General features: G+C 45.8%; 1 protein-coding gene across 13 annotated transcripts in view; it reads left to right on the top strand.

Moving 5' to 3' along the window:
- The window catches only part of HSPG2 (heparan sulfate proteoglycan 2), a 97,445-nt gene that overhangs the window by 53,599 nt on the left and 19,691 nt on the right, over positions 1 to 24,155 (top strand). For 7 of the 13 annotated variants that reach the window (XM_072155396.1, XM_072155393.1, XM_072155389.1 and 4 more), the window contains 38 exons: positions 61 to 208; positions 412 to 539; positions 615 to 701; positions 951 to 1,009; positions 1,212 to 1,279; positions 1,363 to 1,503; positions 1,589 to 1,771; positions 1,957 to 2,136; positions 2,647 to 2,765; positions 2,846 to 2,957; positions 3,037 to 3,150; positions 3,236 to 3,357; positions 3,435 to 3,521; positions 3,608 to 3,657; positions 3,741 to 3,829; positions 4,143 to 4,283; positions 4,392 to 4,583; positions 6,831 to 6,869; positions 8,308 to 8,412; positions 9,506 to 9,766; positions 9,883 to 9,966; positions 10,092 to 10,175; positions 10,331 to 10,423; positions 10,599 to 10,679; positions 10,763 to 10,993; positions 11,118 to 11,231; positions 11,374 to 11,501; positions 11,751 to 11,837; positions 12,162 to 12,220; positions 12,307 to 12,474; positions 12,655 to 12,765; positions 14,082 to 14,182; positions 14,312 to 14,492; positions 21,634 to 21,693; positions 22,407 to 22,529; positions 22,615 to 22,767; positions 22,916 to 23,058; positions 23,283 to 23,360. In XM_072155396.1, the coding sequence (XP_072011497.1) occupies positions 61 to 208; positions 412 to 539; positions 615 to 701; positions 951 to 1,009; positions 1,212 to 1,279; positions 1,363 to 1,503; positions 1,589 to 1,771; positions 1,957 to 2,136; positions 2,647 to 2,765; positions 2,846 to 2,957; positions 3,037 to 3,150; positions 3,236 to 3,357; positions 3,435 to 3,521; positions 3,608 to 3,657; positions 3,741 to 3,829; positions 4,143 to 4,283; positions 4,392 to 4,583; positions 6,831 to 6,869; positions 8,308 to 8,412; positions 9,506 to 9,766; positions 9,883 to 9,966; positions 10,092 to 10,175; positions 10,331 to 10,423; positions 10,599 to 10,679; positions 10,763 to 10,993; positions 11,118 to 11,231; positions 11,374 to 11,501; positions 11,751 to 11,837; positions 12,162 to 12,220; positions 12,307 to 12,474; positions 12,655 to 12,765; positions 14,082 to 14,182; positions 14,312 to 14,492; positions 21,634 to 21,693; positions 22,407 to 22,529; positions 22,615 to 22,767; positions 22,916 to 23,058; positions 23,283 to 23,360 (4,504 nt within the window). The remainder of the gene's footprint in view (positions 1 to 60; positions 209 to 411; positions 540 to 614; positions 702 to 950; positions 1,010 to 1,211; positions 1,280 to 1,362; positions 1,504 to 1,588; positions 1,772 to 1,956; positions 2,137 to 2,646; positions 2,766 to 2,845; positions 2,958 to 3,036; positions 3,151 to 3,235; positions 3,358 to 3,434; positions 3,522 to 3,607; positions 3,658 to 3,740; positions 3,830 to 4,142; positions 4,284 to 4,391; positions 4,584 to 6,830; positions 6,870 to 8,307; positions 8,413 to 9,505; positions 9,767 to 9,882; positions 9,967 to 10,091; positions 10,176 to 10,330; positions 10,424 to 10,598; positions 10,680 to 10,762; positions 10,994 to 11,117; positions 11,232 to 11,373; positions 11,502 to 11,750; positions 11,838 to 12,161; positions 12,221 to 12,306; positions 12,475 to 12,654; positions 12,766 to 14,081; positions 14,183 to 14,311; positions 14,493 to 21,633; positions 21,694 to 22,406; positions 22,530 to 22,614; positions 22,768 to 22,915; positions 23,059 to 23,282; positions 23,361 to 24,155) is intronic. The other 6 variants (XM_072155394.1, XM_072155395.1, XM_072155399.1 and 3 more) reach the window with 4 other exon arrangements.

Here is a 24,155-nt window from a genome sequence, read left to right as displayed (position 1 = left end):
TATTGACCGCTTATTTTCTGGCTAATATTAAAAAAATTGACTGTTGTTTGGTTATTTTAGATGCCCTGCTGGCTATTCTGGCCTTTCCTGTGAGACTTGCTCCCCACAGTTTGAACGCATTCCTGGTGGACCTTTCCTTGGTACTTGCTCTGGATGCAATTGTAATGGCCACGCCAGCTCGTGCTACTCTGAGAATGGCTACTGCATAGTAAGTGGTAGTTTTTATATGCACGGTGAGGACAGGAAACATGTCATATCACCAATCTTGCCCCTATACTTCTCTAATACCTCCTGACATGAGTCCTTCTAATACCATATAGAGCAGAAAATCTCCAACTGTGCCACAACAACGCTTTGATATCATTTAAAGTAGATAGTTTATGTTTTATCCTGTTTCCTTCTTCTCCTAAGAATTGCCAGCACAACACTGAGGGACCACAGTGCAATAAATGTAAAGCAGGATTTTTCGGGGACCCCACCAGAGGTACTGCAGATGCTTGTCGACCATGTCCCTGCCCACTCATGGACCCCCGACGCAGGTCAGTCACATATCACAAGGCTTGCTAACCACTACCTGGATTTCTGCAGAAGGTTAACATTCGATGTCTCTACAGGTATTCAGACACCTGCTTTTTGGACACCGATGGACAACCCACCTGTGATAACTGTTTAGAAGGTTATACCGGGCGGCGATGTGAAAGGTAATTATCTTTGGACCTGCAGTGCATATTGTATATTACAATTTTAAGAAATAGACATGAGATTTCCTCTGATACATCTGATAATTCTCAATGTTTGAGCTCAGGCTGACTGACCCCAAACAAGTGTCAGACATATCCTTTTTAGTATTATGTGAATGATAAATAACATGTGGGTGGTCGCTAATGGTATCAGTATAACGTATGCACCATATACGTTAGTGTATAGTAACAGCATGTATCCTCCCCTAGATGTGCAGTGGGATATGAAGGAGACCCCATGAAGCCTGGAGGACGATGTGAGAAGACCGGTCAGTATATCCTGTGTGCTTTCCATTTTTGCAATGATGCTGTTATGGGGGCAGGATAAATGTCGAGATGAAGAATACGGATGTTCTTGGAGATGCCAAAAATAGGGAATTTTAATAATGTATATTGTAACCCTTGCTCCTAGAATCCTTGTATATGTAGACCAAGAAACTTTCATTCATTGAGCTTCCTTGTATCTTGCAGCTGGTGAAACAGCGAAATGTGACGATAGGGGAAGTGCCGTATCGTCTCCTAATACCTGTGTGTGTAAGGTAAGGGGCACAATGTTATAATTGTAGAATGAAATTTATTATTATTTTTCCTTCTCATAAACATTTGTCTTTTTTTTTTCCAGCCTCATGTCTCAGGAAAGCTGTGCAATGAATGTAAAACTGGAACTTTCTACCTCAGTGATAAAAACCAAGATGGCTGCTTGAAATGTTTCTGTATGGGGGTCACCCGGGAGTGTTCAAGCTCTTATTGGAACAGAGACCAGGTCCAGGATTCTCTTATGTATCCATAAGTGTACTGTGGTCCTTCACTAGTTTTGTGTGACTGATCTGTCTTACTCCTGCTTACAGGTCCAGTCCACCTATGACAGTCATGAGAGAGCACCCTTTTCCATCACCAACGCAGCCAGCACCCAGACATACAGCGAAGGCATAAGTGTGACCGGTCCTACAGAACTGACGTTCAGTGCTTTCAACAACATCCCCCAAGATACATATTTTTGGGTACTGCCAGAGCGATTTAAAGGAGACAAGGTATCTATGAACCCAATACAAAGTTCTGTATCCTTCAGTGCAAAGTCCTGAAATCCCAACTTGTGGGGTATGACCAGTCCCTGGCTGTAAAGACTCAAGCACTGCATGAACTTATGATTGCATGTGGCAAAATGTTCATACAATTTCCAAATTTATTTGTAACTTTGGAAATGTATTCATTTCAGGTGACATCTTATGGCGGCGAACTGCGCTACACCATCACATATGAAGCCCCATTGGGGGCCCGGACTTTGGATGCACAGCCATATGTTGTCTTGCAAGGCAATGGGATCTTCTTGGAGCATTATGCAAGCATTCAGACCCCTTCTGGTTTCCCATTTACAATCACCATTCCTTTCCGTGAGGTGAGAAGTACGACAATGTGGTTGAATGATTATCCTTATTGAATATTTATTGCACTTAAAACCTAAATGAAATCTGTCACCAGATTGTATTCCATTAATCTATCAGCCCCCTTTAGGTATGGTATGAAATGTCCTTAATACAATTCCCTCTTTTGCATGAAATCTCACCCATTTACCTATAAAAAAAACACCTCCAAAATTATGTGAAAATGAGCAAAGAAGAATCATATTTTACCCTAATTTTAAAGGCTGCAGGGAGGATGTCAGCTTATATCAGCATCCTGTGGCCCCTTAACTTGTCTCAACTCAAAATATGACTCTTTGAGGAGGCTTCTAGTTTAAAATCTGGGGTAAAATCTGGTGACGGGTTGCCTTTAATAAATAATCCTCCCATGTAATGTAATAGAATGTGTAATAATGTAGATCTGTGTGATTTTTGCCCCCTCATGGATAATAACCATCAAAGTGTTGCTAAAAGTCCCCTTTGAACGCTATATGTTCCTTTGGCAGAGTTCATGGCGGCGCACAGATGGTCAAGATGCCACCAGAGAACACCTACTGATGGCGCTTGCTGATATCGATGTTCTTATGATCCGGGCATCTTATGCTGAGAGGATGATTGAAAGCCGGTAATCACCCAAACAGGATGGTAGACACCAGAGTGCTGGTCCAGGCTGTGAACCTGAACCTGTCATGCTCTTCTTTACAGAATCTCTAACATCCACATGGACATCGCTGTGCCCCACACCACCGGACAGAAGCAAGCAGTGGAGGTGGAAAAGTGTTCCTGCCCAATCGGCTACACAGGACCATCCTGCCAGGTTTGAGGAGTTGATACTTTATGTATTATGTGTATCAACACTTATGTGGTTCTGATTCATCTGTGTTTCATCCCCACAGGACTGCGACATTGGGTTTACCCGCTCCACCAGCGGTCTTTACCTGGGCACCTGTGAGCGCTGTCAGTGTGGTGGCCACTCCACAGAGTGTGACGGAGAGACCGGAGAGTGCCTGGTGAGTGAGCGCCTGTTAGGTGCTAGCGTTAGGTGTCGCTCCACTGTGTATCACACGGCTTATATGTAAATTCACTTTATTTCAGAACTGCCAACACAACACAGAGGGAGCCAAGTGTGAACGTTGTAAGCCTGGCTTCTATGGAGACCCTAGACGTGGAAGTCCTAGTGATTGCCAGCCTTGCCCGTGCCGGGGCACATCCAGCCAGTATGTTGTGATTGCTCTGGAGTCAGTGGTGAAGGAGTTGTGCCCGTCTCTTACCTGTTCTTGGCTTTTCCTTTCAGATACTTTGGCACATGTTTCCTGGACTCAGACGGTCAGCCCACGTGTGACTCCTGTCCTATTGGTTACATTGGACGTCAGTGTGAGAGGTGATGATAGCTTCTTTAGTCTTGGTTTTGTTTTGAGGTACTTGTGTTTCTGTCTAAGATGGCACTGAAATCCTGTGTTGTTGCAGATGTGCCCCTGGCTACAGAGGAGACCCCGTGCGAGGACAGCCCTGCACACGTATGTTATTACTCTCTGGTGATTATATCTCCATCACTTTTTTGTATGTAAGTATAAATGTATATATGTTGATATTGTTTCAGCGAGTTCCGGTCCTGGTCCCGGCTGTCAGTGTGATCTGAGGGGCAGTATAAGTAGCACCTGTGACTCCCAGCGCCAGTGCCCATGTAAGGTAAGGGCATCTTTTGTTTTCAGTAACTCTTTAGTGCTTTCTATGGGCTCATGCACACGGCGCCCTATATGAGCTGACTGCCCGGCTGCAAAAGATAGAATAGGTCCAGGGGAGTAATTTTCTACTGTCATTGACCGTAAATCTGACCATAAAGCTTTGAAAAGACATATAAAAAGAACAAAGTAAAATCTTGGATGAAACATTCACAAATACTTTTATTCTATGGGTAATTGAAAAAAAATTACTTCTCTTGGTTATGTGGTAATGAAAACTATTTTTGGTCACCAATGTCTTTACCTGATTTTTTCTGCAGTCCCATGTGGAGGGTCTTACATGCAGCACCTGCCGCCCCAATCACTTCTACCTCAGTGCAGACAATCCAGACGGCTGTCTGCCATGCTTCTGTATGGGTGTTACTCAGCAGTGTACCAGCTCCAGCTATCATCGTGAACTGGTGAGAGCCGGGATCTCTGATGCGTTGTGCCCATGTTGGGTGTTGGTCTTAGCTGGGATTTCCCTTTTCTTTGCGTGACCCCAAATATTTCTCTTTTCATGATTCTAGATCACCAGCCCGTTCCTTCCTGGAAACTTCCAGAACTTTGCCATTGTGAACCGTCAGCGGAGTGTCCGTATCACTTCTGGATTTATTGTGGAGATGTCCACCCAAGGGCCACAGCTGTCTTATCGACAATTTGACCAGCTGGGACAGGAGTCCTTTTACTGGCAGCTTCCAGAGAATTACCAAGGGGATAAGGTAATAACCAGAGAGTGACAGCCGTGGTGGTCTTTCCCTCCATACTCTGCACATAACACTAAACGCCAATGAGTAACTAACTCACTCCGTGTGCTTGCTGGTTTTACTGGACTGAACCAGAACTGAACTCGGTCCAGTAAATCGCACAAACGCTTGGATTTAGTTTGTTGGAACAAAATCAGTCATGATCAATGGGCTTCAGGAGCAGGCGGTAGACTCATGACTGATCACAAGAACGGTGGTGCAGCAAAAGACTGGCTTTGATGTAGGAAAAACTAGTGTAGTGATGGCAAACCTTTTAGAGTCCGAGTGCCCGAACTACAGCCAAAACCCACTTACTTATCGTAAAGAGCATTTTAAGTACTAACCTATTTTTAATTGCTCTGCCTCAGCTTTAAATCTTGTAAACGCCCTGAGGACACCAATATGTTGTAAGAAGGAGGGAAAATCCGAATTATCATTAAATCTCCCATATACATTCCTTCTTAGCTGGAAGAATCACGGGGCCTGGGACCAGAGCTCCAAAGAAAGCCCTTTCCAATTCTTCTCACTCTTCTTGCAGTCTCAGGTAGCCAAGGATGTGTTGCTTTAATATAGCACTGGGTACAGAAAGTCCTGGAACTTCAAGAGGAGGTGTCCTGTCACCTGTCTTGTGAACACACAGAGGGCACCCGTGCCATAGGATCGCCACCACTGAACTAGTGCATTCAATATCTAAAAGTATTTATTTCTATGGTCGGAGTAAATATATATGTATATTGTGGATATCTGGAATCTGACTTAAAATTTACCCTTGCTTTGCAACATTGTAAAATTATGCAGTATAAATTTTTTTTTTTTTTTGCAGATTTAAAGGGAACCTGTCACCAGGGACCTCATTTTCACTAAAGACAGATTGTAAAAGCACATGACACCTGCAGTGCAAACATGCCTCCAGAGGCGTAACTTGAGGGAGTACAGAGGTTGCAGTCGCACCAGGGCCCAAGAGGTTTAGGGGGCCCTTATGGTGTCACTTTCCCATATGAGAAGACTATTACTATAAACCATACATCATAGTCGAGGACCTGGCACAGACTTTGCACTGGGGCCCATCAGCTTCTAGTTACGCCACTGAATGCCTCTCTGCCTTTTCTAAGCATTTGCATTACAATATAATTGTGTGTTATAACTTACTCTTGCATCCTAACAAAATCCTGGGGTAGTCACAGAGGCTGGACTTTGGTTTGGATGCATTTCAAAAAACAACATGTGACTTGTCTGAGCTGCAGGCTTCCTCCATCTTTGTGCTCCTGTGCAGCTCCTCCCTCCCCTACTGATGTCAGGCTGACCAGGCTGTGAGCTCTGTGAAGGAGCAGGAGGTGGAGCTGTACAGGAGCACAAAGGTGGGGGTCATGCTCTCAGGAGTGAGTAACACAGACAAGTCACATGTTGTTTTTTGAAATGCATCCAAACCAAAGTCCAGCCCCTGTGACTACCCCGGGATTTTGTCAGGATGCAAGGTAAGTTTTAACTCACAATTATATTGTAATGCAAATGCTTAGAAAAGGCAGATTTGCACTGCAGCTGTGATGGGCTTCTGCAACCCGTCTTTAGTGAAAATGAGGTCCCTGGTGACAGGTTCCTTTTAAGATCAGTTCCTTGGTTGAACTTGATGGACATGTGTCTTTTTTTAACCACATGAACTATGTAACAGTTCAATTTACAGTGCAGATCTTTTTTTTTAAACCTCATCCATTCTGCTTGTTTTATACTCTACAAGTGCGACAACCCATGATCTACTTCTAAGCAATTAGGGGGATAAAAAGCAGATAACCGCTTTTCAGCGCAGGTGACTGGAGGCTGAGCTGCCAGAAAAACCAGAGGACAACTACAATGACCTCTGACCTGCAGCCACCGCATGCTTGCTACAGTCTGGTGGTATTGATTGGTAGCACCGCCGTTTACTTTGCTCCTTTACTGGGAATGTGACTTTGTTTTGAAGAACATAAGGCCTCCATGGGCAGTTTCTTATCGCTTGCAAACATTTTCAAAGCATAAGATCTGATAAAAAATTGCGCCATCTTTTAGCAGTTTCAAAGTTATAAGACCACGGGAGCTTAGTAGTGGAGACCTGACATCCTGCCAGGGAGTGGGGAGGTGCCTTCAAGTTATTGCATTAAGGACCCGGCTAACAATCGCCCTGCCTCACGTACTCATCTCATGTGCACCCCTTGGCTGATCTTGTCTCTGTTTCTTTTGTGTATTCAGAGGGAGATGCTCTTTGCTCGCTTGCGTCGAGCACACAAGGTATAGGACCATGCATGGAGCTGCATGAGTGTGTGTGTGGCTTTATGAACTCATGGTGGTGACAAGTTAGAAATATGTAGAAATAGAAATATTGTATGTGTATGTGTGTGTGTGTGTGTGTATGTATATATGTATATATTTAAGAGAGCAGCAGGGTCCTTCCAAGTACTGAAAAATAAAATGGTGACATACCATATGTAATATATATTAGTGAACTTTTATTAGCATTTGTCAGCAACATTTTGACCCCTACATCTCAGGAGCCTTTCTTAAGTAATAAAAGTATTCTAATTTTTATAAACTATTGTATCTGGTGTGCTGCCATTTCCTATATAGATATATATATATCTGATTTGATTTGAATTATATATTGACCATTTATATGATACGAGCTGGATTGGCTTTTTTATTGTTGTTGTTGTGCTGTGTTTTTTCTAATTCAGGAATCATTTACAGATTATGGCCCCTTTATGGTCAGTTCAGCATGGGTCGTCTTACCTGACCCTTTAACTAATCCTCCGTAGAATTGCACAATGTGTCGAGACTTCAATACTTGTTCAATACTTTCAAACTCAGAACAGTTCAATTTTGGCTTTTTGTCATTTTCAGTACTGAATGACTTCTGCTGTTCTACAGACTCCTATAGGGATATTTATCATATACCCCCTTGTTGCGCCAAATACATCAAGAGGCTTAGGCGAGCAAAACTATGCTAGGACCGACCTGGCATAGTTTTGCATCAAAACCCAGCATTCATGAAGAACGGGTGCCAGAAATCCTGAATCTGGCGCCCCCTGCATCATACACAGACAAACTGCATTTTGTGCCATAGCCATACAGGACAGAGCCTCTGTCCAACAGATTATAGACTTACTGGTGAGGACTACAGCTTCCATAGAGTTACACTGAAGCACAAACCCCATGCACTGGTATATAGAGATGGATCTTCTCAGAGATCTCTCTATATATCACTACATTATCCTTTTTTTAAAACCTATAATTAATACAGTTAAATTGAATTAATAAAAATGTATAATACAAAAAATAAATTATACATTTTATATTAACTTTGACTGGACAACCTTATATTACATATAATACCTTAATACATATAATAAACTTTCATAAAAACTAAAACTCTCCTTGAAAAACGCTGGTTGAGATTCAGATTATTCTTTTTTTTCTGGGTACTTCTCTGGGTATCGTATCACACTCAAAACTCTGGTATCGGTGCAACCCTAATCCTACCGAATTATCCCGCAAAAAACAGACCTGATCCTTTACTGATCCCTGTCTCAGTTTAGCTGATCTTATCCCAGTATACCTTATCCTGGGCACGTTGCATGTTTGCTGCTTTATTGGTTTGGATGCTGTGATAGTCCGGATCAAAAGTGCAGAAATTGTAGTATCAATAGAGGTAACAAAACTATACATCCAGCAGAACGAATCTTCACTGACAGAAGAAGAAATGCGCAAAAAAATTGCTTCCGGAGATCTTAACGAAAATCACGAGTCTCCCCATCGCTTCCGCCGACAAGCCCAGGTAGCAGGGTTAGAGGATTGCAGTGTGATACAATGCATGGCAACATGTGTGTTCTTTGGTCCGCTAGGGTCTATATAGTCACCCTGGTCCTGTTTATGTAGTGCAGGTTTTATGTTTAGTTTGTGTTTTTTTCCACCTTCTCTGACCTCTCTAATCTATCAGCCTTTCCTTTTTTGACCCCTCTGTTTGCTCCTTCATTCTTGCCCGGTGCTTGTGTTTTTCTGGATGCATGGGGAGTGTTGGCATAGTCATGATGCATAGCCCTGCTGTGGATGGATCCCCTTCTTTATTACATTAAAAGGGAACCTGTCACCAGATTTTACCCCAGATTTTAAACCTCTAGTTCCCCTACCGATAAGTAGGATATGAAATCTCCTTTCTATATTTCCCTCTAAACTGTTTACCTACAAAAAAAATCTCCCCCAAAGTCATGTGAAAATTAGTAGAGAGGGGTCATCTTTGGCCCGAGATGAGTCAGGCCAAGAGGTTGCAGAGGCCATGTCACTTAAGATGCCCTTATATTTGGTTCTGTAGTACTTAGAAACATGCATCTGGGGTCATTTTAAAGATCAGAGTCTCAACTTTCAGTTCACATCAAGCTTGTGGTTTCCAACTTTGTCTATAACTACCAGTATCTCCGGTATAACAACAAAGCCTGATGTAATGCGAAAGATGATATTCTTATCTTTAATATGACACCAGCATGTTTCTAGATACTAGAACCAAAGATATGGGCGTCTGAAATGACAATCCCCCTACAGCCTCTAAACTTGGCATCTGTGACTCTTCTCGGCTCATTTTCACATGACTTTGGGGAAGATTTTTAAAAGTTAGATGGGTGAGATTTCACATTAAAATTTCTAGGAAGGACATTAGTTTAAGGGGCTGGTGGTTTAATGGAGTTAAATCTGGTGACAGTGTCCCCTTAAACCCTTGAATTTTGGGCCTTTCCTAACCTTCTATCTATAGCTTTAGTTCATCCCATGCTCCTATCACTTATCTCTGCATGTTTTGTCTCTAACACCCTCTTGTCGTTCTCTATTTATTTCCTTCTTTCTTCCTCTGTCTTCTGCACTTTGCAATTCACCTGCAGATGGATGAAACGCAGGAGGAAAAGGACCGTCAGATTTGGGAGCTTATGTCTAGCTTTTCCTCTGGTCCCTCCCAAAACAAAACAGATGCGTCAAAGGAGGACGCAGTCCTTCCGCCGTCTCCTGTGGTTTCACCTGTTGGTCCTCCATCACCTTCTATCCGCCGCCATCGTGACCATGATAATGCACAGTCTCGTGCAAGAAGTCACATATTTCCTCTGTCCGGTGCTCCAGGCCGCTTTCCCCAAAGAGCTACACAAGAGGTACGAGACCTCACCAATGCCCACAACTGTACTTCTGTCCTGTGTATTTCATTAGTCGCTGTGTTTTATTGCACCGCATCCTTCTTTACCGTAACCTTCCATTTCCATACCTCAAGGCCGGAGCCTCGGCGCGGTCCGCTCGTCAGGACTCCACTAATGTCCTGTTCTCTCAGACACCAGGACTAAGAGGAGCGGAAAAGGTACAATGGTCCCCACCGTGTGCTGTGCTTGGTGCATGGGGAGTAAAGACGGGTCCTGTGTGTGCATGGGACATTACATGGATGTTACGATCTTGTATCTATACCGTGCTCTGTTCTTTTCCTAGTACACTCTGCTCTACAAAGGCTTCTCTCTGTTCCCTGAAGGGGTTTTCTACTGGTCATTACCTAAGGTTTTTCTAGGGGATAAGGTAAAGACACTGACTCCATATACCTCCCATTTAGGATTAGGCACCATCTGAGTTCCCTTTGGTCTTGTTCTTCATTACTCTCCCCGTTTTATCTTGGGCTTGTTCATTGGGGAAAAATGAATAATTTTTGATTACCCCATATGTTATTCCTGTAGGTAACATCTTACGGTGGAACGCTGCGCTACACGTTGACCTACACTTCCGGAATCCGGGGGTCACCGCTGCCTGATGCTGATGTGCAGATCACGGTAAAACCTGAGATATTTTATACTAATGTGCAATACAGAGCCACAATTATTGTGACATTTCTCCAAGTATATGATTAAGTCAGAAGATCCAGTTCTTATCTGGCAGTCGCAGGCCATCGAAATGAGAGCGTTGTTGCATGTGAGCGGTCCTAATAGGCTCTGTATTCACTTGCAGGGTAACGATATCACCTTGGTGGCCTATCAGACTGAACTGCGCCCCCGCGAGAGCAAAACATTTGAGATTGCATTCAGAGAGGTAATACTGTCATGGGAATAATCCTCTATGTGCCGAGACATGATAAACATCCCTATAATTTTATGGTTATCTCGCCCCTGCAGAGTCAATGGAAGCGTCCAGATGGGCAGCAAGCCACGCGGGAGCATCTGATGATGGTGCTAGCAGATCTGGATGAGATTCTCATACGAGCATCTTACTCCACTGACATGATATCCGCTGGCATTACCGGTGTGAGCATGGAGGCAGCCGGGCCGTCATACACCAGCCTGCCCCAGGCCCTCGAGGTAGAGGAGTGCCGCTGCCCCCCGGGCTACAGAGGATTGTCCTGCCAGGTGAGACCAAAGGAAATACAGCACCATGAATCCTTTGCTCTGGGAGAGGACAAACAACAAAGGGATGGGGCCACTTTTACCACCATTATTTCTGTTTGCCCTGACCATGTGATCTCTATGACAGGACTGTGCCCCTGGTTATTCCCGCACTGGAGGAGGCCTCTACCTCGGACACTGTGAACCCTGTGATTGCAACGGACATTCAGAGACTTGTCACCCAGAGACCAGTGTCTGCTCAGTAAGTATTATTCAGGACTATTTGGTTTTGGGCATGAGACATTACATTTTTCGGACATATTTAGGATTTTAGGACAGGTATGATCGGAGCCACATATTACCACCTTGAGTAGTTTTTAATTGTGTCTCTCAAATTTTTCTAGAGCTGTTTGCACAACACTGCGGGCGAGTTCTGTGACAAGTGTGCACCCGGCTTCTATGGCGATGCCACAGCGGGAACTCCAGAGGATTGCCAACCCTGTGCATGCCCATTAAGTGACCCCGAGAACCAGTAAGTAGAACCACAGGTTACCACAATGTGTACGTGGTTGTTATATACATGTCTCATCACATCAGGTGTTATATTATATAATCATCATTATAAGTGTAGTGCATGTATACCATAGGTGTAATATTATATACTCATCACCATAGCTGTAGTATTACATCGGGAAATGGATGTTACCCACCTATTGTGTTCAGTCATGAGGACGATTATGTCATCTTATATTCTTTGAGATATTCATGTGTTTAATTTCAGATTCTCCAAGACCTGCGAGACAGATGGTGCTGGTGGCTATAGGTGCACGGCCTGCCCTATAGGGTATACGGGGCAGTACTGCGAGAGGTCAGTCCTATGTAAAGGAAAGATAATATACATCTACAGATCATAACAGCCTATTTTTCAGCTACAGTTTAGCCATATACCTATGACCGACCCGTGTGAATCAGTCCTACGTCTATCAATGTTGTCTGAGGTACAGGGAAGGATCATATGTCCTACATTTAGCATCTCATGTCCACCCTTTGGCATATAGTATATACTGTGGCTTAACATTGGTAGGTTTCACATAAATGGGACTTTTTTTTCACCGTTTTTTCCCTGTACCAAGGAAAATATATCAATAGCAATGCCAATAATGGATGTTCATGGTTTTGTCTTCTGTGACAGGTGTGCAGCGGGATACACTGGTAATCCCAGCATCCGGGGGCAGAAATGTGTCCCAGAGGGTAAGAACTTTACTTTCCTACCCCTGTCTCATTATACATGACATGATACCCTGCCCGGGGTAATAGTGATCCCACTTCCATTTCAGACAGACGATCAACCTTCATTGTCCAGATTTACCCTGAGAGGAAGACGGTCCCTGCAGGCGGTGAGATAAGTCTCCGGTGCCAAGGAAGTGGTGATCCTCCATACTATTACTTCTGGTCACGAGAAGATGGACGACCTCTTTCTTCTATTTCCCAACTGCGTGAAAGAGGTAAAATAAGGCCAGAAATAGAGGTGTATTAAGAGTTGCCTACAAATGTGTGATATTAGTTCTGGCAGGAATATTCCTGTATAGAGATGAGAATTTCCTCCATAGCCTTCCATGGTTCTTCACAGATATCTGTCTATGTCTATGTTTTCATCTGTCATCACCAAAACTTTTGTGTCTCAGGGGAGATCCTGCACTTCCCGAGCCTGCAGCCATCAGATTCTGGAGTCTACATCTGTACTTGCCGCAACTACCAGTATGTGAACACCAGCAAAGCAGAGCTCATCGTCCATGGTAAGAGCCCAGAAACCTTGGGTCACCCGAAAATGAATCCTCTGACACTTAGCAGTGCTGTTATGTTCATTGTTCTCTTACCTCAGACATGGGAGCCATATATAAAAAAAAAAAAATTGAGGTGCAGATAGAACTAGGCTGAAAATTTTTACCTGGGGTCTTGGCACCCATGCAAAATTCACTTATGTCATAGATTAGATTGCTGCACACACGCTGTAATCTGTACAGAGCTATATGCCCAGATTTAATATGCAGTCTGCGCCAGAATTCTGGCATAGACTGCACATAAATACATATGCAAACTGGTTGCACATGTATTTATAAAGTGTCTATGCTAGTATTGTGCCACGGCTGCACTATGCACACCACGACACAATACTGTGCACAGAAAAGGGCGTTTGGTCGGAGGTGTACCAAGGTGTGCTATCTTGATTTTTCTCGGAACGTCTAATGGCAGAGCAGGGAAGGTATTGTTCCCTGGCTTTGCCATAGGCTGAAGTCGGGTCATGCCCCATGTACACAGCACGGTCCCAAATACACAGTGGGCGATTCATTTCCCACTTTTTTTGGGGGGCCCTTCAAGGGCAAAGCGGTGGGGGCCCATGGGCTCAGGCCCCGGGAGCCCCCCTATAATCCGGCCTTGGCTCCACCCCATGACCACCCATCTGACATTAGAGAACCCAATGATCATATAGGGTACTGACACTACTCTAAAACTATGCTAATTAGGCTCTAAGACAGTAGAGACACAAACATATTATAGCCACAGAAGGCTCTGGAATGGTGAAGACCAGAGAAAAAACATTTCTATGATGAAAAGTTCTTTATTGTTCTGCATATAACATGTACATTGTTTGATTCCTGCTGCCACTTCCTGAGACTCTCCACATCCAGTGTTGTTGAGGTTTGTAAATCGTGTTTGTGTCCTTATTATTTCTCTTATGAACTGAACCCTATAGTCAGACATTATCAATATTCAATTTAGAAATTAGATGGTTGCTTGCCGTATAAAAGTACAACGTCTTGCTACCACATCACACCTCGGGATATGTGTGCCGTTGGCTGCTAGTCGCTGTAGCCTCATCCAAATGACGCTCCCAATTCTCCACATGCAGAATTTCATCCAAACTCTCCCACCACTCCACAGTCGTTGGTCTGTGCACTGCCAGATAATTGTATGTACAGTATACTAGATGATGTATCTGATCTCTGGCCAGTGTTTAGCACTTATCACTCTCATCGCATATTCTGAGTTATGTTCCATGTGACTATTGAGCAATGAAGTCTTACTTGTTGGTGATCTTGATGTTATCCAGCCGCTCCGGTTAGACCCATTACTGTGACTGTGGAGGAGCAGAGGGTCCAGAGCATCCGACAGGGATCAGACGTCACCTTCATATGTACAGCAAAGAGCACAGTGAGTATTAGCAATGGGATGGGAACAAACACTCATTACCGCTGTATTCTATATAACAATGTACAGGTTCTCGTTTTATTCACCTTTGTGTGCAGTCTATAGTCAATGCTGCTTGTTTTCTTTTCTCAGTCCCCAGCATACACCTTGGTGTGGACCCGTCAGCACGGCGGGAAGCTACCTGAGAGAGCAATGGACTTCAATGGTATCCTGACCATCCGTAATGTGCAGCCCGAAGATGGTGGCATTTACATCTGCACCGGATCCAATATGTTTGACATGGACGAGGGCAATGCAACGCTCTATGTTCAAGGTTAGAAACAGTCGCCATTAAAAACCCCTCCATCCATTGCATGGTGCTTAGGTCCCTCACCCGCCTTGCTTGCACTCCTGGTAAGTGGTCTGTACAGAGTCGTCCTGTGCTTGCCTTGACAGCTTCTCCTGGCTTTCTACACTGGCTGCAATGGCGTCTTCTCTCTCCACCTTGTGCATGCTGGAATGGCTAACTCTTCCTCTGTCTTATTTCAATCAACCCTCAGGACTCTTCACTAACGTCATTGGATGCTTATTCTGCCTGGGCTTGTGCCACATGATTAGAGAAAGCAAATGAAATCACTGCTAGCATTCCCCCTTCTCAATACCGCCATCTCCCCCGCAGTCACCGCACCCCTGTGCTGCTTTACCCCCTATGTACAGCTTCCTCTGCCCCTTCCCCGCACCATTATAACATCTTGTGTTCCTTTCATTTCTTTTTTGTTTTTTTTATTAAATGTTCTTTGTTTTTCAAAAATGTGAATTGAATATTAAGAGATTTTTCTGCCAATACAAACAGGACTCTACTATTAACTTCTACACAAGGATTGGGTGCTAGCCCTTACCTCTACATATCTGCTCTCTAAAGTGTAATATTGAGGACATTGTCGCAGTATTATTATTCTTCACTTCATGTCCTTAATATCATATCTATATAATGATTAGTCCCATACTCTAGTCACACCCAGAGCTGCACTCAGTTCTGTGAGCTCTCTTTTTGGCATATGGCAAAAATAGGTCATGAAAATGCATGATATGAGACTACACTGTGAGTGCAATATATTCCATATCTCAATATTAGTGAAGTATTTTACAGGGTTACCCTATAGTGACCCACTGCCATAACTACTACAGGGGTTAGTGCCTTCATCTGCACAGATCAGAACCTCAGTAACTGGATAGAGAGTGACCATTTCCCTGCGGGGTGGAGGTGACAATGCACAGGCCCCCTGCAATGTGAATAAGCCTCCATGGGAATCTGATCCGGGGGCATCTCCAGCAGGGTCCTGGTTAGTCTGTGTGGCGTGGGAGCTTCTTGGTTCCCCCAGTCTCAGACATTTCCAGCCCCTAGATGTTACACAGCACTTTGTTAAGGTGTAGAATAAGGTAATGGTCAATCTCTGCAGCCGGCCCAGGCATCATCCCCCTGTCTTGTGTTTGTCTCTTCTAAGCATGTGGACTCGGTGGTGGGATCCATGTTGTACGTTATCATTCTATAGTCATAGTTCTGGTATCCTATTTGCATCTTTGGGTAGTGATCGGGCTGTCCCTGGTGTCATGTATTGGAGTCGCTGGTTACTGCACTTCTCCTCTGACTTGTCTAGTGGTAGATATCATAATGGTGACATCTCCGTGGGCGGTGTGTGGCATGAATAAAGACGTTGCGCTGTGAGGAGGACCAGGGTGATGGGATAGCTTTCCGGGGGGGTCTTGTACTTCTCTAATGGATGGAGGGGTTTTACAGTAACAAAAATTCAGCTCCCTGTGACGTCATTGAAGTCTGGAGACATCTGGAGCTCTCCATCAAAGACTGGGACACAACAAGAGGCTGGCCTGTACATAAGAGACTGTGAATGCACCTACCTCTTACCTGACCTCATGATGTGAAACCACTACCTACCTCATGCTCGGCGTTCCTGTGCTGCTGATCACTGCCAGTCCTGGAGGGGTCACTCATATTTTGATTTTGTAATGTTATTATTGAAAGTTTCAATAAAAGGACAAAGTATCAGGAAAGTCTGGCTCAACATATACATGTATAATGTGTGCGGGTGGTTTATTATGTGTGGGCACTTGGAGGGGCTACACAATGTATGGGCACTGGGAGGTGGTATACTATGGGTGGGCACTGGGAGGTGGTATACAATGTATGGGCACTGGGAGGAGGTATACTATGTATGGGCACTGGGAGGTGGTATACTATGTATGGGCACTGGGGGGTGGTATACTATGCATGGGCACTGGGAGGTGGTATTCTATGTATGGGCACTGGGAGGAGGTATACTATGGGTGGGCACTAGGAGGTGGTGTACTATGGGTGGGCAGTGGGAGGTGGTATACAATGTATGGGCACTGGGAGGAGGTATACTATGTATGGGCACTGGGGGGTGGTATACTATGCATGGGCACTGGGAGGCGGTATACTATGTATGGGCACTGGGAGGTGGTATTCTATGTATGGGCACTGGGAGGAGGTATACAATGTATGGGCACTGGGAAGTGGTATACTATGTATGGGCACTGGGAGATGGTATACTATGCATGGGCACTGGGAGGCGGTATACTATGTATGGGCACTGGGAGGCGGTATACTATGTATGGGCACTGGGAGGTGGTATAGTATGTATGGGCACTGGGAGGTGGCATACTATGTATGGGCACTGGGAGGAGGTATACTATGTATGGGCACTGGGAGGAGGTATATTATGTATGGGCACTGGGAGGAGGTAAAAAATGTATGGGCACTGGGAGGTGGTATACAATGTATGGGTACTGGGAGGTGGTATACTATGTATGGGCACTGGGAGGAGGTATACTATGGGTGGGCACTAGGAGGTGGTATACTATGGGTGGGCACTGGGAGGTGGTATACAATGTATGGGTACTGGGAGGTGGTATACTATGTATGGGCACTGGGAGGAGGTATACTATGGGTGGGCACTAGGAGGTGGTATACTATGGGTGGGCACTGGGAGGTGGTATACAATGTATGGGTACTGGGAGGTGGTATACTATGGATGGGCACTGGGAGGAGGTATACTATGGGTGGGCACTGGGAGGTGGTATACAATGTATGGGCACTGGGAGGAGGTATACTATGTATGGGCACTGGGAGGAGGTATATTATGTATGGGCACTGGGAGGAGGTATACTATGTATGGGCACTGGGAGGAGGTATACTATGTATGGGCACTGGGAGGTGGTATACAATGTATGGGCACTGGGAGGTGGTATACTATGTATGGGCACTGGGAGGTGGTGTACTATGTATGGGCACTGGGAGGTGGTATACAATGTATGGGCACTGGGAGGTGGTATACTATGTATGGGCACTGGGAGGAGGTATACTATGTATGGGCACTGGGAGGTGGTATACTATGTATGGGCACTGGGAGGTGGTATACTATGTATGGGCACTGAGAGGAGGTATACTATGTATGGGCACTGGGAGGCAGTATACTATGTATGGGCACTGGGAGGAGGTACACTATGTATGGGCACTGGGAGGTGGTATTCTATGTATGGGCACTGAGAGGAGGTATACTATGTATGGGCACTGGGAGGAGGTATACTATGTATGGGCACTGGGAGGTGGTATACTATGTATGGGCACTGGGAGGTGGTATACAATGTATGGGCACTGGGAGGAGGTATACTATGTATGGGCACTGGGAGGAGGTATACTATGTATGGGCACTGGGAGGTGGTGTACTATGTATGGGCACTGGGAGGAGGTATACTATGTATGGGCACTGGGAGGTGGTATTCTATGTATGGGCACTGAGAGGAGGTATACTATGTATGGGCACTGGGAGGAGGTATACTATGTATGGGCACTGGGAGGAGGTATACTATGTATGGGCACTGGGAGGTGGTGTACTATGTATGGGCACTGGGAGGAGGTATACTATGTATGGGCACTGGGAGGAGGTATACTATGTATGGGCACTGGGAGGTGGTATACTATGTATGGGCACTGGGAGGTGGTATACAATGTATGGACACTGGGAGGTGGTATACTATGTATGGGCACTGGGAGGTGGTATACTATGTATGGGCACTGGGAGGAGGTATACAATGTATGGGCACTGGGAGGAGGTTTTCTATGTATGGGCACTGGGAGGAGGTATACAATGTATGGGCACTGGGAGGAGGTATACAATGTATGGGCACTGGGAGGTGGTATACTATGGGTGGGCACTGGGAGGTGGTATACTATGTATGGGCACTGGGAGGTGGTATACAATGTATGGGCACTGGGAGGAGGTATACTATGGGTGGGCACTGGGAGGTGGTATACTATGTATGGGCACTGGGAGGTGGTATACAATGTATGGGCACTGGGAGGAGGTTTTCTATGTATGGGCACTGGGAGGTGGTATACAATGTATGGGCACTGGGAGGAGGTATACTATGTATGGGCACTGGGAGGTGGTATACTATGTATGGGCACTGGGAGGTGGTATACTATGTATGGGCACTGGGAGGTGGTATACTATGTATGGGCACTGGGAGGAGGTATACTATGTATGGGCACTGAGAGGAGGTATACTATGTATGGGCACTGGGAGGAGGTATACTATGTATGGGCACTGGGAGGTGGTATACAATGTATGGGCACTGGGAGGTGGTATACTATGTATGGGCACTGGGAGGTGGTATACTATGTATGGGCACTGGGAGGAGGTATACAATGTATGGGCACTGGGAGGAGGTTTTCTATGTATGGGCACTGGGAGGTGGTATACAATGTATGGGCACTGGGAGGTGGTATACAATGTATGGGCACTGGGAGGTGGTATACTATGGGTGGGCACTGGGAGGTGGTATACTATGTATGGGCACTGGGAGGTGGTATACTATGTATGGGCACTGGGAGGTGGTATACAATGTATGGGCACTGGGAGGAGGTATACTATGGGTGGGCACTGGGAGGTGGTATACTATGTATGGGCACTGGGAGGAGGTATACTATGTATGGGCACTGGGAGGAGGTATACTATGGGTGGGCACTGGGAGGTGGTATACTATGTATGGGCACTGGGAGGTGGTATACAATGTATGGGCACTGGGAGGAGGTTTTCTATGTATGGGCACTGGGAGGTGGTATACAATGTATGGGCACTGGGAGGAGGTATACTATGTATGGGCACTGGGAGGTGGTATACTATGTATGGGCACTGGGAGGTGGTATACTATGTATGGGCACTGGGAGGTGGTATACTATGTATGGGCACTGGGAGGAGGTATACTATGTATGGGCACTGAGAGGAGGTATACTATGTATGGGCACTGGGAGGAGGTATACTATGTATGGGCACTGGGAGGTGGTATACAATGTATGGGCACTGGGAGGTGGTATACTATGTATGGGCACTGGGAGGTGGTATACTATGTATGGGCACTGGGAGGAGGTATACTATGTATGGGCACTGGGAGGAGGTATACTATGGGTGGGCACTGGGAGGTGGTATACTATGTATGGGCACTGGGAGGTGGTATACAATGTATGGGCACTGGGAGGAGGTTTTCTATGTATGGGCACTGGGAGGTGGTATACAATGTATGGGCACTGGGAGGAGGTATACTATGTATGGGCACTGGGAGGTGGTATACTATGTATGGGCACTGGGAGGTGGTATACTATGTATGGGCACTGGGAGGTGGTATACTATGTATGGGCACTGGGAGGAGGTATACTATGTATGGGCACTGAGAGGAGGTATACTATGTATGGGCACTGGGAGGAGGTATACTATGTATGGGCACTGGGAGGTGGTATACAATGTATGGGCACTGGGAGGTGGTATACTATGTATGGGCACTGGGAGGTGGTATACTATGTATGGGCACTGGGAGGAGGTATACAATGTATGGGCACTGGGAGGAGGTTTTCTATGTATGGGCACTGGGAGGTGGTATACAATGTATGGGCACTGGGAGGTGGTATACAATGTATGGGCACTGGGAGGTGGTATACTATGGGTGGGCACTGGGAGGTGGTATACTATGTATGGGCACTGGGAGGTGGTATACTATGTATGGGCACTGGGAGGTGGTATACTATGTATGGGCACTGGGAGGAGGTATACTATGTATGGGCACTGGGAGGTGGTATACAATGTATGGGCACTGGGAGGTGGTATACTATGCATGGGCACTGGGAGGTGGTATACTATGCATGGGCACTGGGAGGTGGTATACTATGCATGGGCACTGGGAGGTGGTATACTATGCATGGGCACTGGGAGGTGGTATACTATGTATGGGCACTGGGAGGAGGTATACAATGTATGGGCACTGGGAGGTGGTGTACTATGTATGGGCACTGGGAGGAGGTATACTATGTATGGGCACTGGGAGGAGGTATACTATGGGTGGGCACTGGGAGGTGGTATACTATGTATGGGCACTGGGAGGTGGTATACTATGGATGGGCACTGGGAGGTGGTATACTATGTATGGGCACTGGGAGGAGGTATACTATGTATGGGCACTGAGAGGAGGTATACTATGTATGGGCACTGGGAGGAGGTATACTATGTATGGGCACTGGGAGGTGGTGTACTATATATGGGCACTTGGAGGTGGTATACTATGTATGGGCACTGGGAGGTGGTGTACTATGTATGGGCACTGGGAGGTGGTATTCTATGTATGGGCACTGGGAGGTGGTATACTATGCATGGGCACTGGAAGGGGTATAGTATGGATGGGCACTAGGAGGTGGTATACTATGTATAGGCACTGGGAGGTGGTATGTATGGGCACAGGGAGGAGGTATACTATGGACGGGCACTGGGAGGCGGCATACTATGGATGGGCACTGGGAGGCGGCATACTATGGATGGGCACTGCTAGGTTTGTGCTTTTGGTGACACACCCTAGGCTCCATGGTGGGATGCACTAGGAAGGTACAATAATGCAGGTTGGAAAGTGGGGGATACTTCAGGATTAATGATGGGATTCTCTTGGCCGTATGTTGGAATATCAGGGGTCGGATGGTGGAATACCCTAGCCTGGCTGGATAGTGGGGGATACTCGGGTCTGGGATACTGTGATAAAAGGCTGTATACTTTGTACTTTGTTTGGGGTGTCGTTAAGTTGGGGACTGCCTGTCCTTTATGCAAGATGGCTGTTTTCTGTGTAAGAGATGGTGGTACACTGTGTGCTGGGAATGGGATATTTGGTCCTGAAGATGATGATTCATGTCGTGCTGGGGTACAGTAGGTGCTTTTCATCCTGAACAATGTGAGTGCAGCATAATTGATGTTGTACTATAAGCTCCATCCCTGGAGTTCAGGCCTAATAATAAAGCGGTCCCCTCTAAGTGCATGGTTTTTTCCAATGAGATGTGCCATGAACCACTCCGTCTCTGCAGACTATTCCTCCCTCTAAAGCTCCTTCTACCTCATCCACAGAGGTCACCCACACACAGATGTTCTATGGACCCTATGAAACCATTGAAGGACACAGACCATGTAAGTTGGCATGGAGTGGTCTTGCCCGTTGAGCATCATGGCTGCAGCATGCCAAACCAACTTGCCTTTTCCACCATCCCCTTCTACCCCTCCCCTGTTTGCATTTACCCCATTTCCATGTAACAGGCCTTCAATGTGCGGCTTGGAGTCCATGTACACAGTACATACTGATGGTGTGTCGTGCCTCTCATGCTAATCCCTGTGCTTCTTTCTCCATATATTGCCTTGGCTTATCCATCCACAGTCATATAGTGCTGGACTGCAGCAGATTCAAGTCATACAGGGCCTGATAACCTTCATACAGAGATATTCTACTTAGAGTCCATGTGCTTTTACTCATCATCCATCTCCAGAAATGTATTTACACCTTGTATTCTGAGCAGAATTGTGAATGCAGCTCTGGATAGAGCGTAAGATACAGGGTGTCTTGGGGGCTGTACAGATAAGTAAAGCAGAGGGTGCAATACATGTTGTATGATGCTTGCTTACTCCCGGGCACTGAGTCGTCGTGCCTAGGTGTCTATGCCATGTACAGGCAGCGATGCCCACAGCTTGTGCCTGGGTGCTGTGGCATTGCTTCATTTCCTATAAGATGACTGCAGGTCCTGTGTATAGACAGCGCTTCTCCAGAGGCTTCAGTGGTCTCTCCCGGGGCCTGATATCCTCCTGTGTTGTGATGTGATGAGTGTAATGTGTTCTCCACCACATTGTAGCTGGAGCAGGGCTTCCTCCTGTGGCTGTCATTGAGCCCAGACAGCTGAGTGTCCAGCAGGGTCAGCCGGCAGAATTCCGCTGCACAGCGACTGGGAACCCAACACCCATCGTGGAGTGGACAGGTAAGTGACCTCAGAGAGTAAAAAACAAAAGAAGTAGACAATCAGGTGACTGCAACTTTACCTGGTGTTTTTGCGGCCCCTACAGGTTTCCAGAATGGAGGGCTCTCTTCCAGAGTCAGTGCCCATGGAGGTGTCCTGCGCTTCTCATCCACCCAGCTTTCCGATGAGGGGCAGTACACATGCCGCGTACACAACAATTTTGGGCAGCACCTTGCCAGGGCTGATCTGCGGGTTCATAGTGAGTATGAGAAAGTGTTTTGGACCCATATTGACAAGTAGCTGATATAACAATGGTTTGATTTTACTGGATGCCCGGTTTCCTACAAGAAAGGGATCTATAGCTTACTATATGATGGGCACGTTACTGACGTCTTATTTGCTTGCAGGTGGAAATTTACCTGATGTTCAGGTGAGCCCAGAACGGACAGAGGTGAGAGAAGGGGATACCGCCCGGCTGTACTGTAGAGCTTTAGGCAGCCCCACTCCAACAATCTCCTGGAGGAAGCAAGATGGTATCCTGCCCCCGCAGGTGAGAAGATCGGCCAGCCCAGGTTTTGTGTGGTTGGTGCTGAAGATGCATATATAGATATAGATGCTCTTGCTATCCTAATTACAAACGTGCTGGTCCACAGGTCCTTGCAGTCTCTGCACAGTCCCTCCGGCTGCCTCTTGTTTCTTGCATGCTCACTGCTCCCTATGGTTTCTCACTTTCTGTTCCTCCTGTCTTTCTCTCTCGGCCCATCCTTCTCTCAGGCCCTCACCTCTCTTGGTTTCCTTCATTTTCGAAGCAGCAGTCTGGAAGCTATCCAGAGGCGGATTCAAGAGCTGCAGGTATCTGCTACAATCCTGCAGAAGCCATAGATGCCTCAGATGATCCACACAATGAGGACTTCATGGATAAGATATTACAGTGATGAATGATCGGTCACATAATATAGCTGGTGGTGCAAAAGTCATCATGGCATAACCATTTCTTAGTAACTTTACCTTTCATCTCACCATATCTGTCTTTACCCGTCTCTTCTTACTACTACCCTGGCACCACTTCCCTGGCACCTGCATAGTGACCATCATGGGAGAGACCATCTTCTCCATCATAATCAGTGCATTTGTAACCAGCTTTTACACCTCTAAACTATGAATAGGACTGTCCTGAGCTGTTGTATATGAAGTGTATAAGCTGCAGACATATATATATGTATTTTGTACAGGGTCACTTTTAAGGGACATAAATATGCAGCAGTGACACATAAGTTTACATAGGTGGCTTTTTTCTACCATACCTCCACATCTATAAGTGAATATATTATAATAAAAGGACAAGATCTTCTCTGTTATATGCTACCTGCACCTCTTAAAACAGCCACGGAGGGAGGAGAATGTAGATGGGAACACGTGGAGGTCTGAAGTCGTATACAGGCAGTCCCCTACTTAAGAACACTCGATTTACATACGACCCCTAGTTACAAACGGACCTCTGGATATTGGTAATTTATTGTACTTTAGTCCTAGGCTACAATGATCAGCTATAACAGTTATCACAGGTGTCTGTAATGAAGCTCTATTGTTAATCCTGATTCTTATGAGAACCCAACATTTTTAAAATCCAATTGTCGCAGAGACCAA

Source organism: Engystomops pustulosus, chromosome 6 (assembly GCF_040894005.1).
Source record: "Engystomops pustulosus chromosome 6, aEngPut4.maternal, whole genome shotgun sequence".
NCBI lineage: Eukaryota > Metazoa > Chordata > Amphibia > Anura > Leptodactylidae > Engystomops > Engystomops pustulosus.
The sequence above is the reverse complement of the archived record's forward strand: the minus strand, read 5'-3'. Positions and strand labels throughout refer to the sequence as shown.